This window comes from Sturnus vulgaris, chromosome 29 (genome assembly GCF_052056855.1).
Source record: "Sturnus vulgaris isolate bStuVul1 chromosome 29, bStuVul1.hap1, whole genome shotgun sequence".
Classification (NCBI taxonomy): Eukaryota; Metazoa; Chordata; class Aves; order Passeriformes; family Sturnidae; genus Sturnus; species Sturnus vulgaris.
In genome coordinates, this window is record NC_142271.1 from 6,675,389 (window position 1) to 6,693,331 (window position 17,943).

At 47.2% G+C, this 17,943-nt stretch overlaps 1 protein-coding gene across 9 annotated transcripts; it reads left to right on the forward strand.

The window, feature by feature from the left end:
• Positions 1-5,914: 5,914 nt before the first annotated feature.
• LOC148220960 (nucleolar pre-ribosomal-associated protein 1-like) lies at positions 5,915-12,835 on the forward strand. 9 transcript variants are annotated; one of them, XM_088180492.1, is made up of 8 exons: positions 6,584-7,911; positions 8,476-8,581; positions 8,675-8,791; positions 9,430-9,568; positions 10,274-10,467; positions 10,696-10,800; positions 11,165-11,283; positions 11,570-12,835. In XM_088180492.1, the coding sequence occupies exons 2-5, from the start codon at positions 8,576-8,578 to the stop codon at positions 10,405-10,407; spliced, it is 396 nt and encodes a 131-aa protein (XP_088036618.1). In that variant the 5' UTR covers positions 6,584-7,911; positions 8,476-8,575; the 3' UTR covers positions 10,408-10,467; positions 10,696-10,800; positions 11,165-11,283; positions 11,570-12,835. The 9 variants fall into 9 exon arrangements, 8 of the variants coding, with proteins under 8 accessions (XP_088036617.1, XP_088036615.1, XP_088036618.1 ...); XM_088180495.1 differs by having other exon boundaries at positions 11,646-12,835; XM_088180493.1 differs by having other exon boundaries at positions 6,584-7,570.
• The last annotated feature ends 5,108 nt before the right edge of the window (positions 12,836-17,943 follow it).

Here is a 17,943-nt window from a genome sequence, read left to right on the forward strand (position 1 = left end):
AATCAGATTTTTGTCTTCAGGATTGCACGAGTGAGGATGCCACAGCCAAGGAAAAGGTTCAGGTTTGGGAGGCAAAGGCGAGTTAGGCAGGGCTGCAGGGCTGGGGCTTGGCTGTTTCCATACTGCTCAGGGCAGCAAAGGGTAGCTGGCTCACTGGGCCTTGGATCTAGAACTCTTTCTGGAACAAGGTGGAGAGCTGAGGTTCATGCAAGGAAGGGGCCAGGAATTCTTTGTCTGACTGGAAAATGCCAGAGGGGCAGTGTGTGACTCGGATAGGATGATATGTTCGTCTGGCGAGAGTCACAAAAGAATATTTTGGTTTACTGATAACTGGGCAGCTCAGAAGTTACTACTTGACTTAGTTGCTGCTCCCATCTGTTGCACACATAAACAGAGCAAAGCAGACGAATTCTCTCGGAGCCTGAGGTCTTTGACTGGCCCTCCAAAAATGCTGCCCGCTAAAAAACAGACGTGGGGGAGGAAAGTTGTCAAATACAATAGAGCAAGAAAAGGACACGGGCTTCAAAGTGCCCTCCAGCAGACCATGGAAGTGACGTGTCTGGAAGTGAAACCAGCAGTCTGCTTCCCCAGCCTCCTGGAAGCCTCTAACAGCTACACAGGCAGTGAGGGGAGAGAACAATTCAACCTAAAAATAATTTTCAGTAGCGTTCTGCACTGCTGTTAAAAATACTGCAACCAGGGAATGTGGTGTGGTGATAACTATTAGGCCTGTAAGTCTGGTAACTGGGGCTTTTAGCTCAAACATCTCGGTATGGCTACTTTGAGCCTTGTAAAAGCTGCGTTAAGTCCAATTTCTTGGGTAGTTCTACTAGCTCTAGCCTTGCTTTTCATCCCCTCAGTAACAAAGCAACTCCCTCTCGAGAATGTTATTTACTTTCCATATTATGTGCCTACCAATTTCTGGAATTGCAAATGTCTTTGGATACATGCGTAAATTTAAGTTTCAAGAAAGCTGTCAAGCTAAAACAAAGGCTTGCCATAATGCAGAAGAAAATGTTTTATGGAAGAACTGAGAGGTCCCTACCTGGGCATAGAATTTGCTATACGAGGGTGTGTTCCAAACGGATCTGCCATCTAAACAAGCAGAAAAATAGTTGGAATGTAGTGAGTTCAATTTAACTATTGCTAGAAATAGGAATTATTAGCAGAGCTTGGAGCATGATATCACTAGCAGCAGTAAGACGCTTTTAGCTTGCTTCTCATAAATTACTTGTAAAAAGCATTTGTACCTAGTGTGTAGCAATTAATATTTCCCCATTTTCTTCCCCCCCGCCCCCCAGTCTCAGGTACTCCTTTTATTTTACCCTTTTCTGTCTTGTAACATCACCTTCCTTTATTTTATTCTATCTTCTGTTCTCAGAACATCGCAGCATCCTCTGTCAATGTGAAAGCATTTGTTCATCCTGTCTTGGAATGGCTGTCAATGTTGCCCTCTTCTGGATCACTTTTTTTTTTTTTTTTTTTTTTTTTTTTTTAACAATATGTTGCTAAATGTCAGGAAAATTAATCCACAAACACCAGCGGTTTATGTCCAAAAAGGAAACAGAGGAGTCCTTTTTGCTTTATTCGAATAAAGGGAGAGGCCATGGGACATTCCCCTGGGATCTCTCAAATTTTTGGAGGACGCAGCCTCCTTTTTATCCTATTTTCCCGGCCGCATTTCCCTCTCTCTTTTCCCATTGGCTGAGGTACTTGAGAGGCACAGACTTCCCGGAACGCCTGATACCTGAAATTCCCCTCTAATGTATAACCCTCCCTTTTAATTTTTAATTCTTATTGAATTCATAGTTTCCCCCCGTTGCTTCTTTCATCTTTCGATATCCAATTTCATTTATCAGCACCCCTGCAGTTTGTTTGTAAAGGCAACTATCTCTTTCCATTCATCAATCAGTGGAATCCATCCCATTGTTTCTTTTATCTCTCAGTGCTAGCCTTATCTACAGGCTGATCCACAGCTCATTTGTAAAGACAAATTCAACATTCCTCTCAGCTAATAAATGAGAAGTTAGCTGAAAAAAGTAAAAACTGGATTTTTTTTCTGGTGTGTGTCTGACAATACAGTGGAGAGAATTTGCGGGAGGATGATCGAGGATATCCTATTATAATATCGTTCTCGGACATTTTACTATTTTAGATCATCAGTTGTATTCTGAAAGAAATCTATTTTAATGATATGTGTACGTTTGCACGAAGTTAAATATAGCTTGCGGCTGGGCTCTTTAATGAATAGGGGTATTTTTGGTTTTAATTCAATATTTTATGCTTGTGGTGTGTAGTGTGCTGATTTATTTTTTAATGTTATTTACTACGTGCGCTTTTGTTTTTGAGTGAAGGTAACTTTCTGGATGGCTTTGTATTTGAGGCAGAATGAATTGAAGTAGGTTTTTAAAACTGATTTTTCATATGTACGATGGGGAGTTTAGTAGGGGCAGCTCTGATGGTGGGGGCTTGGTTGTTAATTTTATCAGACGGCTTTTGTTAGATACAGCTTTTAATTCTGGAAAGTTTTTTTTTTCTAATGTCGTGCTTTGAAGGTGGTTTTCGAGGATGTATGGTATAGCTTTATTTTGTTTGTAGATGGTGTATGATAAGGGCTATGGTCTATTTATCTAATGCCATGTTTTTTCATTCAGGTGTTGATAAGGGAGTTCTTGAATGGCGTTTTGTGTTGTTTTTGTTTTTGGTGGGGCGTTGTTTTTAAAGGATACCTTGATAAGGTTTGCCGATGGCGTTCTAGCCTGTAGCATACGGCATAGGGTAGTTTTTGAATTATTTTGTGGTGGCTTTGATTCTTGCCAGTATGTAGTGTTTGTTTGAGGTAATGCTGTGTAGCTAATTTCTGTTTTCTTATTAATATTAGAATTGGAGTGTTGTAGTATATGGGCTGTTATTATATCATAGGGGTTCTATTTATTTGGTTTGATTGTTTTCTAGTTATGGATAATTTTTCTCAAAAAACCATTTTCAGGATTTCAGGCGTGACACAAAAGAACACTCAGATTGCTGGAAGGGAAACGTGTGCCCAGATTGTCTCGAAGCAGTGCTGCTGTCGGTTCTCGTTCAGTTGTGTCTTCTGAAAATGAGACTGTTGTATTCATTGCGCTGTGCTAAACACTTGTCATTCTCCCAATGCCAGGAAACAGATGAAGCTTGAAGAAAGAGGAAGGAATTTGGAAGCGTACAAACAAGCTGAGAAGAGGTTCAGAGATCAGGGTGCTCGCTGGCAGCAGGGGCTGGGGTTAGGGCTGAGCAGGAGCAAAGCCGGAGCACATCAACCTCACCTCGTGTTTTCTCGGGGGCTTTATGGCCCTGGCAAGAGAGAGATGTTCACTGATGAGTCCCAGGCCGAGCCGTGAGCACAGCATGTTGTGTTGGAGCTGGGGTTTTTTTTTGAGACGTTCAGCAGCCACACTCTCTAGTCAAGAGTCCTGAGGTTTGTTGCTGCTCCACTTTCATCCTCATATCCAGCTTCCAGCCCTTTTCTTCTCTCTGTCCAGTGTGTCTTTTGTGTTCCTTTCTTGTCCTGTGTGCTCCCCATCCCATTCCCGTTCCCTACGGAGGGGGAGGGTGTGGAGACTGGGGGCTCCGACGTGGTTTGGGGCACCCCAAGGTCCCTGGGAAAGGGAGCCGGGCTGCGCTGGAGGAGCAGGTGAGTCGGGCGTGGGGGGGGGGGGGGGGGGGGGTCATGGTGGGTGCCAGAACATTGAGAGGGAGGGGTGGGTGTAGAATGCATGAAAAACAGAACCATAAAAAATACCTAAATATAGTCTAAAAGGAATGTTTAAATGCTTTTTATTTGGGTAGAGGCACGGTTTTTATAGCTAATATAAAAATAAAATATAAAGAATAGAAATAGATTGGTATACATGTAAAATATAATGAAATATAAGTAGCAAATATCTATGAAAAATCTAGTGTATAACAGAAATAATGCAAATATAAGAATATGTATAAATATAAAATAGAGCTATGAGAATGGTAATAAGAATGGGGTAAAACATCAGTGAGAAATGGAAAAAAACCACATGAAAAATGGTGGGAAAATCAGTGAGAAATGGAGAAAAATCAGTGAAAAACGGGGGGGAATCTTTGAAAAATGGGGAAAAAAATCAGTGAGAAATGGGGGAAAAAAAATCCATGAAAAATGGGGGAATAAATCAGTGAGAAACGGGGAAAAGTGGGGGAAAAAATAATTGAGAAATGGGGAAAAAATCAGTGAGAAATGGGGGAAAAGTCGATGAAAAATGGGGGAATATTCAGTGAGAAATGGGGGGGGGGGGGGGGGGGAATCAGTGAGAAATGGGGAAAAAATCCATGGAAAACAGGGAAACAATCCATGGGCAATGGCAGGAACAGAGTGAGCTGTTGTCGCTCGTGCTGTGGTGGCCGATGCTGTGGGGAAAAAATAAGTGAAAAATGGGGGCAATAATCAGTGATAAATGGGGAGAAAATCAGTGATTAATGGGCGGAAAAATGCATGAAAAATGGAAGGAAAAATTCAGAGAGAAATGGGGGAAAAAATCAGTGATTAATGGGGGGAAAAATGAATGGAAAATGGGGGGAAAATTCAGAGAGAAATGGGGGCAAAAATCAGTGAGCAATGGGGGGAAAAATCGGGAAATATCCATGGAAAAATGGGGGGAAAAAATCAGTGAGAAATGGGGGAAAAAATCAGTGAGAAATGGGGGAAACATCATGGTGAAATGGGGAAAAAAAATCTTTGATAAATTGGGGAAACAAATCATTGAGAAATGGGGGAAAAAAATCAGTGAGAAATGGGGAAAATATGGGAAAAAATCCACGAAAATTGCGGGAAAAAATGCATGAAAAATTGGGGAAAAATCAGTAAGAAATGGGGGAAAAAATCCATGAAAAATGGCGGGAAAAATCAGATCGGCGATCGATAGCTAATGCGTGCCTATGGATTAGATCGGCGATCAATTGATCACAACTACCGATCGATTATATCGGCGATCGATTGATCGCGCCTGCCGATCGATTAGATCGGCGATCGATTGATCGCGCCTGCCGATCGATTAGATCGGCGTTCGATTGCTAATGCCTGCCGATCGATTATATCGGCGATCGATGGATCGCGCCTGCCGATCGATTAGATCGGCGTTCGATTGCTAATGCCTGCCGATCGATTAGATCGGCGATCGATTGATCGCGCCTGCCGATCGATTAGATCGGCGATCGATTGCCAATGCCTGCCGATCGATTAGATCGGCGATCGATTGATCGCGCCTGCCGATCGATTAGATCGGCGTTCGATTGCCAATGCCTGCCGATCGATTATATCGGCGTTCGATTGCTAATGCCTGCCGATCGATTAGATCGGCGATCGATTGATCGCGCCTGCCGATCGATTATATCGGCGATCGTTTGCCAATGCCTGCCGATCGATTAGATCGGCGATCGATTGATCGCGCCTGCCGATCGATTAGATCGGCGATCGATTGCCAATGCCTGCCGATCGATTAGATCGGCGATCGATTGATCGCGCCTGCCGATCGATTAGATCGGCGATCGATTGCCAATGCCTGCCGATCGATTAGATCGGCGATCGATTGCTAATGCCTGCCGATCGATTAGATCGGCGATCGATTGCCAATGCCTGCCGATCGATTAGCTCGGCGATCGATTGCCAATGCCTGCCGATCGATTAGATCGGCGGTCGATTGCCAATGCCTGCCGATCGATTGCTAATGCACACTATTTGCACACTCCTTGCACACCCTTTGCACTCATACAGAGGCAGGAGGTTTGTCAGTTCTGGTCGGGGTTTTTTGGGGCGTTCATTCAGGGGGATTTCCTCAAGGATTGGGACACTCCTTGATTCCATCCCTTGCCTGTCTCCCAAGCGCCACCCTGTGGGCAGAGCGCGGTACTGCGCGCCTGCCTCTCCCAAGATGGCGGCTCGGGTGTCGCTCCCCGACCTTCTAACTCTGGCTGCAAAAGGAGGGTGGCACAGCAAGGAGCCCGCTCGCTCTAGTGGGATGCCTGCGCACGACGCCGACACCGATCCCACGGGTGCGATTTTCGGCGGCGTTTCCAATCGTGCGGACATCTCCTTCAGCCCGCTTCGGCCCGGGGAAGAGGGGCGGGGCCGCCAGCGATGGTCCCGGCGCAGCCCGGGCAGGCTCGGGGCGGAGCCGGGGCTTGGCGAGGCGGGGCACGGAGCTCCCGGGGACGGGACCGGGCGGGGCCGGGTGATCCCGGAGCGGTACCGAGCTGTGCCGGGGACGGTGCTGCAGGGGCGGTGCCGGGCCCGCCTCAGGGTGATTGAATGCCCAGAAATCGCCTCCTCTGCCCCGTGCTCACAGTGAGCTGCGGGCTGCAGCGTGCTGTCGGAGCTCCGCACACAGCACGGATTTGGGCTTCCCCTCCTCTCAAACCCTCTCCCCCTTCTTCCTCCTCCTCATCTTCCTCTTTTTCCTCTCCCTCCGCCTCGCCCCCCTCCCCGGGCCCCTGACTCCCCCCGGGATCCCCTCCTCCGGAGGCGGCCCTTCCGAACCGACCCCCCCTCCAAGCCCCGGAGCTCGAGACCATTAAGGTAAGCTTTGGAATTGAAATATCAGGATATTCACTCTATCCCACTGGCCTGAAATTTCAGGATCGTACGATTTTTTCTGGAAGCAGTTACCTTTGCTGCAGGATTGTGTGGTCACCAGTCTCCTTTCCTGTGCCTCTTGTTGAAATTTGCTGTCAGATAACCGGCTAGTAACGAAATATTTGACAGAAATCAATGCTGTGAACGGACTTCACTGCAGCAGTTGATGAAAGAGCAAAGAAAATGTCTGTCGTGTTTACGCACCCCCCCGAGGCTGAATGAATTCTGATACTGTAATAAATCAGTGCAGTTGGTGCCTGCAAAGGTCTTGACATTGATCAAGAAGATATTACTTTGGATTTTTACTTTTTATCAGTGTTTCTTTAATCTGTACTTCAGCACTCTAGCCTTTCATAAGTCTTCTCCGGTTTCCTCTGGCCCTGCAGAGTAGTCCTCTCTGTTATTGTCTGATCCCAGCTTTGATGCAAGGAGGACTTTTTGTCTTGAAAATTAGCATCCCCCTCCGCATATTTAAATTAGTTATTTGACTTTTGAGAAAAAGCTGGTCAGCTCGAAGTCCACCAGACACCAGAGGCTGCTGTTTTTAGCACCTTATTCAAAGAGGACATCCTTTAGTTACCTAAGGAGGGGTAGAGATTTACCCCTAGGAATAAGGAATAAATGCAAGCAGACTGTCCTGCCAAGAAAAAAATCCAGTTACAGTGACTGAATTAGGGTTTAGTGGCCCTTGATCCTTGCAAGGGATTAAAGGCAGGTTCACTTGGTCTCCCAGCAATGAATGTCTCAACCGAAAGCTGCTCAAAATGTGCCGTTTTTCTGATGGTTTTGGATTCTTTTGCCAGGTGGGAACATGGACTGCTTGACTTGTTCCTGTGTCCACTTTCCACTTCAGTCCTTTGCATTTTCTCTGAAGGGAAAGCAGGAACAGGGAAGTTGGGGCAGTTCCGTCAGCAGAAAGGCTGCTAAGAATAGATGGTAAGGACTTACTTTTCTGCACAGTGCCATGTAACTGAAGGCTCGTTTTTGGATTTCACATTCTGTTCCTGCCCGGTTTTGTGAGAGCTGCAGGTGCATTTCTGTTTCCAGACCCTGCCAAAAATAGTCGCTTATATTATAATGAATCCTTTTTCCTTCATGTTTTCTTGCTTTAAATGAATTCCCCTGTCAGATTGATGTGAGCAGCAGTTATTTTTAGAGCTGCTGGTGTTGTACACGGAGTAACTGTAGAACAAATGAGTTGTGATGGCTTCCTTGTATTTGATGTGTGGAGAGGAGCAAAGGCACAGATTCATCCTGTGTAATTGCAGTCGTCCAACGTAGGTGCCAGGGTTGGCAAGCTGGGCAAGGTTTCCTCTCTTGCTGGGCCTTAGGGGGAGGGAGCTGAACCCTGGTGTCACTCGGATTCCTTCCTCTTCTCCCTCCTCCTTTCTTGCTTGTAGAGCTGGAGCTCGGGGTCACCGAGTTTGGGTGCTCGCAGTCAGGGCCTGAATTTGGAGAGCAGGAAAGCGGGGGGAAGTTTCTAGGCACGTCAAAGCCTGTCTCTAGGGTGTGGGACTTGTTGGTCTTCCTCACCACCCCCAGCAACTTGCACTTCTCTCTGGACCTTGCTGTGGTCACAGCCCACTGCTCATTTATGTGACTGTTCATCCGTCTGCCTGATTGCTTTAAGTACAAGTAGCCTGATTCAGGTTTAATTTAGCAATGATTTTCCTCTGTTTCATCGGTAGTTTTCTAAAACTCCCCTACAGGCTATTTTGAAGGTGCTTTTTTTTTTTTTTTTTAACTGCCTGTGATGATAGAAAGCTGTACGGCCCTCTGAAAGCAGTATAACCTGCTTTCCAAAAATTACAGAAGTAGGATTTTTATTGTCCACTATGCAGCTGAAGTCCCCCAATGAGCCTCTTGAACTGAGGGTGAGGAGAGCGGCAGATACGACTCCTCATCAACCTGCTCTTCTTTTCGTTCCTAAAAGAAGGAAGCATGAAGGTAACTATAGAAAAAGATCTGCATCCCTCGGGGTTTTGTATTTTAGGTGTTTTGAGGTTTATTTACACACCTCCTCCTTTGTTTCCTGGACAGGTTTTACGTGACAGTGGAGCTTTTGAGTACACGTGGAAGGAGCTTTCAATTTGGCTGGAGCACTTGGATAATACAAAAGAAGACCAGAAGGAAGCAGTGATTCAGTTTTTGGAAAAGGTAACGGTGTTCAAATCAGCTGGATAAAAAAATGCAAAGAATAGTGTTAGTGGAAACTGGAGGTCTTGTTGCTATTGTTGAGAAACCTGTCAAAGACCAGCGAATGAATTCTGAGAAAAGCCTTGTTTGGGATTCTTTATACGGAGGTGGCATCCTTCTTGTGTTCAGTGGGAGGGCAGCCAAATGATTTGTAGGAAAATGAAATCCAAAAAGATCAGCTGTTATTACAGCATTGTTGGTGTAAGGGTAGAGTGGTGTAGGTGTGGGTAGCTTTGATCTCCTCTTTAGGTGCCGACATTATCAGAGCTCAGTAGATGGTGGTCCTTGACAAGGAAAGGTGACACTTGCTGTTTACTCTTCAGGATGTTGAATGCCCAGTGCTTTGCCTCCGCTGTGGTCTGCCCAGGTACTCGGTGTGTGGTCGCAATCTAGGTGCCAAGTTGTGGTGGGTTTTTGTTTTTCCATCAGTGTGGCCTGTAGAGCAGGAACTGTAGACAGAATCCTGCAGAAGTGCTATGGAAGTTGTCCTCATAAAAGCTGCCCAGCTTTCAGCACGTGGTCGTTCTCAGTACCGTGTGGTTCCCCTGCACTTGCCAGCCAGCAGGTGCACTTACCTTTCTCCCCACCTTTGCTGACAGATCCTGCTGAAGCTGGTGACCAACCCCTGTCCCTACACTGACAAGGCAGCAGACCTGGTTCAGGCAGCCAGCACGCTCCAGGTGGCTCTGTTTAAACAGGACTCTGATAACATCAGCATCCCCGTCTCTCACATTGATGGTATGTGGTAACCTGTCAACATCCCAACTCCATGACTTGGGGATACACTTTCTAGCCCTAATCAGCAAACTGGGGATGGATAACTCTGGCAATCCTGTTAAGTAAGGGCCCTCCAGGATTCAGCTCTCCACGTGTTCTTGGTATCAGAAGTCGAAGTGGAATTGCCAAGTTGCCGCTTTACCTCTGAAAGTAATTTCTGCCGTGGCTGTGCCACTTGAACGGTATTTGAAATCTCTCTTCATGCTCTTGCAGCAGCGTTTTTGAACTCAAATGGAAATCTAGCCCTTCTGCCTGGGACTGTTGACAGAGTCATGGAATCCCAGAATGGTTTGGCCGGCAAGGCTCCTTAAATCTCATCCAGTTCCAGCCCTGCCATGAACAGGGACACCTTTCAGTAGCCCGGGCTGCTCCAAGCCCCAGTGTCCAGCCTGGCTTTGGACACATCCAGGGATCCAGGAGCAGCCACAGCTGCTCCGTGCTGGACAGCAGCATTGAAAGGCAGAGTGAAGGTTCAGCTGTAATTTAGGGGTTGCACTTAACGTTGTATTGTGTGACAAATGTGGCTTTCATCCTTTTTTTTAATTTTTTTTTTTTAATTAAAAAGAATTAAAAAGATGCCTTGTATTCCTGGAGTGTTGCATTCTACGTCTGTTGTTTTTCCTGTTAGTCTGGATTCTTGCTTTGATGTTTTTCTTCACTTATTAGATGTCCTGGATATGGTGGATGTCCTGCTCGAGGACAGTGATGGCTTTGATGAAGAAGTTGGGTTCTCTTTAAATGAAGACGTGATCATTTCCCTTCAGTGCTGTTGTCCCTGCTGCATTAGAAGCCAGGAATGAACAAGTCCACGTGGGCCTGGATGCTGATCCCTCTTGCTGGTCCATGACAGCATGTGACAGGTGAGATTTCCAGGTGTCTGATTTAGCAGGAAACTGGTTTGTTCCTTCTTGTGAGGAGGCTCATTGGCTTTGCATGGGCAAAGCCACTCCACGTTTTCCATCTAGGAACAGAGTTGGGGAGCTGTTTGAAAACAGAGTCCCAGAGGTAAACAGCTTGGCTCGGTATTTCTGTGTGGGAATAGAAGAATATCTGTGTCTTCTGATTTTTCTCTCGTCTTTCTTCCACAGGTGTTTTTGTATTCCTGACTTGGGTTTCCATCGGGGACACGTGGCTTGGAGCTCAGGAGCCGGATCTGTTCCTTGCCCACGGCAGATTGGTCTGCACTAGTGCAGGTGACGAATTACAGGACGGCTTGGGAACTCGGAAACAAGGAGAAGCAAGTCTTATGTGTCTTTGCAAAAAGATTTGGCTACCACAGGGCATTAATTCAGGGAGTTAAGACTTCATCTTTAACGTTCTGTGCTCTGCCAGCATCACTGCGAGCCCTGAAAGCCTCCTGAGCTGTTCTCATACAGACCTATCTTGTTTGGTCAAAAAAAAAATCTTAGTTTAGTTTCGTCCAAGAAATGTTACTACTCTGTGCGAGCTCATGGGGAAGCTTTTATTCGGCATCTCTCAGTGGGACATTGAAAGTCCAACTTCCCATTTCTTGCACAGTCTGAGAGGCAGTATTACTTTCTATCATTTTTATCACAGGCATTTTAAACTTTTTGAGGAACCGGCAGGACTGTTTGTGCGGAGGCGTGCGGTTCACAGCCATCCTCTGTCCAACGTAGGATGGGAAAAAAAGGCTGGAGAGCTTCCTACAAGGGGCTGTAAGTGCAAATGACCAGGAGCCCGGGGTTTAGTCATGATGATTTAGTATTTCTTAAAAGACTCTGATTGATTTCATGATGCCAAAACCAGTATGGATAGAAGACTGAAGTCAGGAATCACGATGGTCTCCTTGGGTTTAAAAAGCTTTAATGGTGTTTCAAGACATTTGTATGAGACCTGGTTTGTTTTTTCTTACCCTTTTATTCAATCAAAAAAAAAAAACCTTGATCCATCACTGCTGCTGTGATGTGTGACAAATGCCTGTCCTCCCTCCACGTGGAACAGGTGAGAGGTGGAACTGAAGCCCAAAGAGTTTTCTGCCCACTGATAATACGTGAGCCGTATTGGGAATTCTCTGCAGAATGGCAACAGTTGTTCTTGAATGTGGCCATGAGGGGAGTGGAACATGGCAGCCCGGGTCTGAGAAGGTGCAGTGCCAGAAGGAGAAGCTTTGAAATGTAAATCAGGATTGATTCAGGTGACTCGCTACCGTGTGCTGTGCCCAGGGCCTTGGTAGAAATACTGTGCAGGGAAAAGCCAGAGCTGCCTGTGCTATGAGCTGAATTTTTTATTGGGGGGGGGGGGGGGGGGGGGGGGTGTGAAATAAGAATGAGGTGCAAATGAGGGAATTGCTTGTGTGTGTGAATATTCTTGTCCTAAAGGAGCGCTGCCCGGTGCTCCTCCCTTCCTGTGCCCCTCTCCTGGTGAGCCTCTGTCCTGCTGGCCGTGCCTCTCTGTCTCCGTGCCTGTGCTGCTCCTTGCCCGTCTTTGCCCGCCCCGCACGGGCTGTGCTCGCTTCCTCTCTGGCTCCTGGGTTCCCTCTTTGTCATGGTACCCCTCAGTCCTTGCTGTGTGTTTGGCACTCTCTGTCTTTTCTCCGTCCTTCTCTGTGCCTCTGTGGTGCTCCCTGTGCCGTTGTTTCCCGTGGGATCCTTGTGTCCCGGTCACTGTCTGTCCTAGGGTGATGTTATGGTGTTTCTATCTCCAATCATGTGTCCTGATTATGTTTGGTATTATGTCCTGTGCTTCCAGGACTGACTCTGAGAGTGAAGCTTTGTTTTGTCTTGTTATCAGCCGGCTCACCTCCCCCATGGTCTATGTTTAGGAGAGGTTTTAGCTCGGTTTGCTTGCTTGCCTGCTTGCTTGCTTGCCTGCTTGCCTGCTTGCTTGCCTGCTTGCTTGCTTCTGCCTCTTTTTCTTTCCTTCGCTTTGCCCTTGCTTTTTTCTCATTAGTTAGTTCAGCTAGGCAGTCCAACTTTTTCCCTGGACTGTTTTCTCTTCCACCCCGTCCCCTCCCTCTCCTGGATACCATCTGAACCTGTTCCGGACGGGGACCTGGGAAACCCCAAGAAACACCGGGAGTCTACACTCTGTCACCTGCAGCAGCCATTCCCAAGCGCCAGAGACTGATAACTGAGCGACCACTCGCCAGAGAGACTGAACTCGTCATCCCTTCAGAACGGTGAAAGAGTTTTTTGTCAGCTGGCGTTGTCTTTTTTCCCTGTGCTGGGGAGTGTCTTGCTTGTTAAATAAAGAGGTTTTTTTCTCCCACTCTTCTCCGAGGAAATTCTTCCCGAACCCGGTGGGGTGGGGGGGAGGAGTCGTGGGGTTTGCTGTCTGGGGGCTCCTTCTGGAGGTTTTCCCCCAAATTTGCCCAAAACCAGGACACTGTCCCTGTTCATTTTTAATCCCTCCCTCTTGTGCTGCCCATCCAGCATGCCAGGGGTTTCTTTTCGTTTTTTGGTTGTTTTTCGTTTTCATTTTTCTTCTTCTTTTTTTTTTTTTAGGGGGGGTTCCATTTCATCGTGCACCTTGATGTTGATTTTCTTCCCTTGTCCTCTCTGCTGCCCCTCCTCCTTTCTGCCCCTTGTCCCCTGTGTCTGCAGGGCTGGGGAGGAACTTCAACCCTTGTGGGGACTGCCCTCCCTTTTCTGGTGTCAGCAGAGTCACTTTCTGTGGGATGGACACATGGGAGGGGTTGCAGTCAAGTGCCCTGCTGCTGTCCAGGGCAGTTGGAGTCGTTCTGTGCCTTCTTTGGGGTGAGGAAAAAAGGCTGAGGGGGGCTCCGACGTGGTTTGGGGCACCCCAAGGTCCCTGGGAAAGGGAGCCGGGCTGCGCTGGAGGAGCAGGTGAGTCGGGCATGGGGGGGGGTCATGGTGGGTGCCAGAACATTGAGAGGGAGGGGTGGGTGTAGAATGCATGAAAAACAGAACCTTAAAAAACAGCTAAATATAGTCTAAAAGGAATGTTTTATTGGTTTGTGTTTGGATAGAGGTAGGGTTTTTTTATAGATACTGTAAATAGAAAAGAAAAGATAAAGAATAAAAATATAGAAGCAAATATAAGAAACCAATATATAAATATATTACATTACATTATATTTTGTTATGAAAATAGAAATATATAAATATTTAGACTTTAAAAGGAATTTTTTATTGTTTTTTATTTGGTTAGAGGAGGGTTTTTAATAAAGAATATAAATAATATAGGCAAAAATATACAAATATGCAAAAATAGATACTGACATAAAATTATTATAACTATATATGCATATATATATGTAAGTATAAATCTATAGAAATAAATATAAATATAAAATACATGTATGTAGTATGTAATAGAAATAATTTATCGATTTTAATATGTTATATTAAATAGTATGTTATAATAGAATGTAAATAGCATATAGTATATTAATATACTAGTAAAAACTACATTAAATAGTATATAAATATAGGATACACAATATAGACATATAAATCTACAGATATAAATATGAAAACTAAATAGAAAAATATATTCAAATAGAATTTAAAATAATCGAGTTTTTTGTTTCTATTTGGTTAGAGGCAGAGCTTTTAAAGAAATAATATTAAAAACTATGAACCTACAAATATAGATAAAATAGAAATAACATTAGTAATATAAATCTATGTATATAATGAATAATAAAATAATATTGTATATATGATAAATAGAATAGCAATTAAATTGAATATATGAAATATGTCTAGATTATGACTATAAATTAAATATTAAAAAATAGATGATTTCTATATATAAAAGGGGTTTTTTTTTCATTTGGTCAGAGGCAGGGCATTTTTAGTTTGGGTCGGGGTTTTTTTGGGGCGTTCATTGAGAGGATTTTATGACGGGTGGGGACTCTGGTGCTTGGAACTCTCTCCCTTCTCTGTCTGTCCCTGACAGGGCGGCAGTGCCGGGCTGAGTTGGGCGGCAGTGCTGCCGCCGTGTGGACACGGGCGGGTACTGCACCGTGCCCCTCTCAGGATGGCGGAAGGGCCCGCGGGCCGGGACCCAGCCCTGCGGCAGCGCTCAAGATGGCGGCCTCTCTAGGACCCCGGCGGATAGGCGTCTACATAAAACGCCTGCCCGCACCCGCCGGCGCCCTCACGCCCGCGGCACCGCGGACCGCGCGGCCGTTGTCGGCACACTCTGACACGTCCGGGAAAATTGGCGGCGAGTGGATCGGCGTCGGCGATTTAATCAGGCATCTTATGCCTACACACCGGGGTCCTGATTTTTTCCCGCCCTTTCTGCCGCCATTTTGGGAAGGTCAGGCGGGGTGCCGCCCGAGCCGCCATTTTGAGAGTGCGGACACGCTCAAGATGGCGGCCTCTCTAGGACCCCGGCGGATAGGCGTTTACATAAAACGCCTGCCCGCGCCCGCCGGCGCCCTCACGCCCGCGGCACCGCGGACCGCGCGGCCGTTGTCGGCACACTCTGAAATATCCGGGAAAATTGGCGGCGAGCGGATCGGCGTCGGCGATGTAATCAGGCATCTTATGCCTACACACCGGGGTCCTGATTTTTTCCCGCCCTTTCTGCCGCCATTTTGGGAAGGTCAGGCGGGGTGCCGCCCGAGCCGCCATTTTGAGAGTGCGGACACGCTCAAGATGGCGGCCTCTCTAGGACCCCGGCGGATAGGCGTCTACATAAAACGCCTGCCCGCGCCCGCCGGCGCCCTCACGCCCGCGGCACCGCGGACCGCGCGGCCGTTGTCGGCACGCTCTGAAACGTCCGGGAAAATTGGCGGCGAGCGGATCGGCGTCGGCGATGTAATCAGGCATCTTATGCCTACACACCGGGGTCCTGATTTTTTCCCGCCCTTTCTGCCGCCATTTTGGGAAGGTCAGGCGGGGTGCCGCCCGAGCCGCCATTTTGAGAGTGCGGACACGCTCAAGATGGCGGCCTCTCTAGGACCCCCGGCGGATAGGCGTCTACATAAAACGCCTGCCCGCGCCCGCCGGCGCCCTCACGCCCGCGGCACCGCGGACCGCGCGACCGTTGTCGGCACGCTCTGAAACGTCCGGGAAAATTGGCGGCGAGCGGATCGGCGTCGGCCATTTAATCAGGCATCTTATGCCTACACACCGGGGTCCTGATTTTTTCCCGCCCTTTCTGCCGCCATTTTGGGAAGGTCAGGCGGGGTGCCGCCCGAGCCGCCATTTTGAGAGTGCGGACACGCTCAAGATGGCGGGTTCTCTAGGACCCCGGCGGATAGGCGTCTACATAAAACGCCTGCCCGCGTTCGCCGGCATAAAAATAAAGATGCATAAATATAAACATAGACATAAACATGCACAAACGTAAACCTGCATAGATATAGACATAAACATAAACATAAACATAAACATAAACATAAACATGCAAGACAATAACAATAAATATAAATATAAACATAAATAGAAATAGAAATACAAACATTAAAAAAATCAGTGAGAAATGGGGTAAAATCAGTGAGAAATGGGGGGGAAAAACCATGAAAAATGATGGAAAAATCAGAGAGAAATGGGGGAAAAATCGGTGAGGAATGGGGAAAAAGATCAACGAAAAATTGGGAAAAATCAGTCAGAAGTGGGGGATAAAAATCAGTGAGAAATGGGGGGAAAAGTCGGTGAGAAATGGGGAAAAAATCAGTGATTAATGGGCGGGAAAATGCATGAAAAATGGGGGGAATAATTCAGAGAGAAATGGGGGCAAATATCAGTGAGAAATGGGGGGGAAAATCAGGAAATATCCATGAAAATTGGGGGAAACATCCATGAAAAATGGCGGAAAAAATCAGTGAGAAATGGGGAAAAATGGGGAAAAAGGAGTGATAAATGGGGGAAAAAATCAGTGAGAAATGGGGAAAAATGGGGAAAAAAATCCACGAAAAATGGGTGGAAAAATCCATGAAAAATCAACGGAAAAATCAGTGAGAAATGGGGAAAACATCATGGTGAAATGGGGAAAAAATCAGAGAGAAATGGGGAAAAATCATTGAAAAATGGGGGATAAAAATCAGTGAGAAATGGGGGGAAAATGGGGAAAAACATCAGTGAGAAATGGGGAAAAAAATCTTTGATAAATTGGGGCAAAAATCATTGAGAAATGGGGAAAAAAATCAGTGAGAAATGGGGAAAATTTGGGAAAAATCCACGAAAATTGCGGGAAAAAATGCTTGAAAAATTGGGGAAAAAAATCCGAGAGAAAATCCCCGGGAAAATCCCCCCGGAATCCCCGAGAAAATCCCCCGGAGTCCCCGGGAAAATCAACCCGGAGTCCGATGGAAAATCCCCCCGGAATCCCCGAGAAAATCCCCCGGAGTTCCCCTGGAAAATCCCCCCGGACTCCCCGAGAAATTCCTCCCGGAATCCCCGGGAAAATCCCCCCGGAATCCGCGAGAAAATCCCCCCGGAATCCAGGCGAAAATCCCCCAGAAATCCCCGTGAAAGCCCCCCCGGAATCCCCAAGAAAATCTCCCCGGAATCCCCGAGAAAATTCGCCCGTAATACTCGGGAAAATATGCCCGGAATCCCCTGGAAAATCCCCCCGGAATCCCCGACAAAATCCCCCCGGAATCCCCGGAAAATGCCCCCCGAATCCCCGGGATACTCACCCCGAGATCCCCGGGAAAATCCCCTGGAATTACCAGGGAAAATCCCCCCGCAATCCCAGGGAAAATCCCCCCAGAATCCCCGCGAAAATCGGCCCCGAATCCCCTGGAAAATTCCCCCAGAATCCCCAGAAAATCCCCCCGGAATCCCCGAGAAAATCCCCCCGGAATCCCCTGGAAAATCCCCCCGGAATCCCCGGGAAAATCCCCCCGGAATTCCCCGGGAAAATCCCCCCGGAATCCCCGAGAAAATCCCCCCGGAATTCCTCGGGAAAATCGTCCCGGAATCCACGAGAAAATCCCCCGGAAATCCCCGACAAAATCCTCCCGGAATACTCGGGAAAATCCCCCCGGAATCCCCGGGGAAATCCCCACGGAATCCCCGAGAAACCCCCCCCCGAAATACTCGGGAAAATCCCCCCGGAATCCACGAGAAAATCCCCCGGAAATCCCCGACAAAATCCTCCCGAAATCCTCGAGAAAATCCCCCCGGAATCCACGTGAAAATCCCCCCGGAATACTCGGGAAAATCCCCCCGGAATCCCCGAGAAAATCCCCCCGGATTCCCCGGGAAAATCGCCCCGGAAAACCCGAGAAATTCTTCCAGGAATTCCCTGGGAAAATCCCTCCGGAATCCCCGAGGAAATCGCCCCGGAAACCCCGGGAAAATCCCCCCGGAATCCCCGGGATAATCCCCCCGGAATCCCCGAGAAAATATGCCCGGAATCCCCTGGAAAATCCAGCCGGAATCCCCGAGAAA

Excerpts from the sequence above, each read along its gene's own strand:
- LOC148220960 (XM_088180491.1), top strand. Across the intron at positions 8,792-9,429 it reads TGATTCAGTTTTTGGAAAAG|ATCCTGCTGAAGCTGGTGAC; the intron begins GTAACGGTGTTC and ends CTTTGCTGACAG. Across the intron at positions 9,569-10,273 it reads CCCCGTCTCTCACATTGATG|ATGTCCTGGATATGGTGGAT; the intron begins GTATGTGGTAAC and ends TTCACTTATTAG.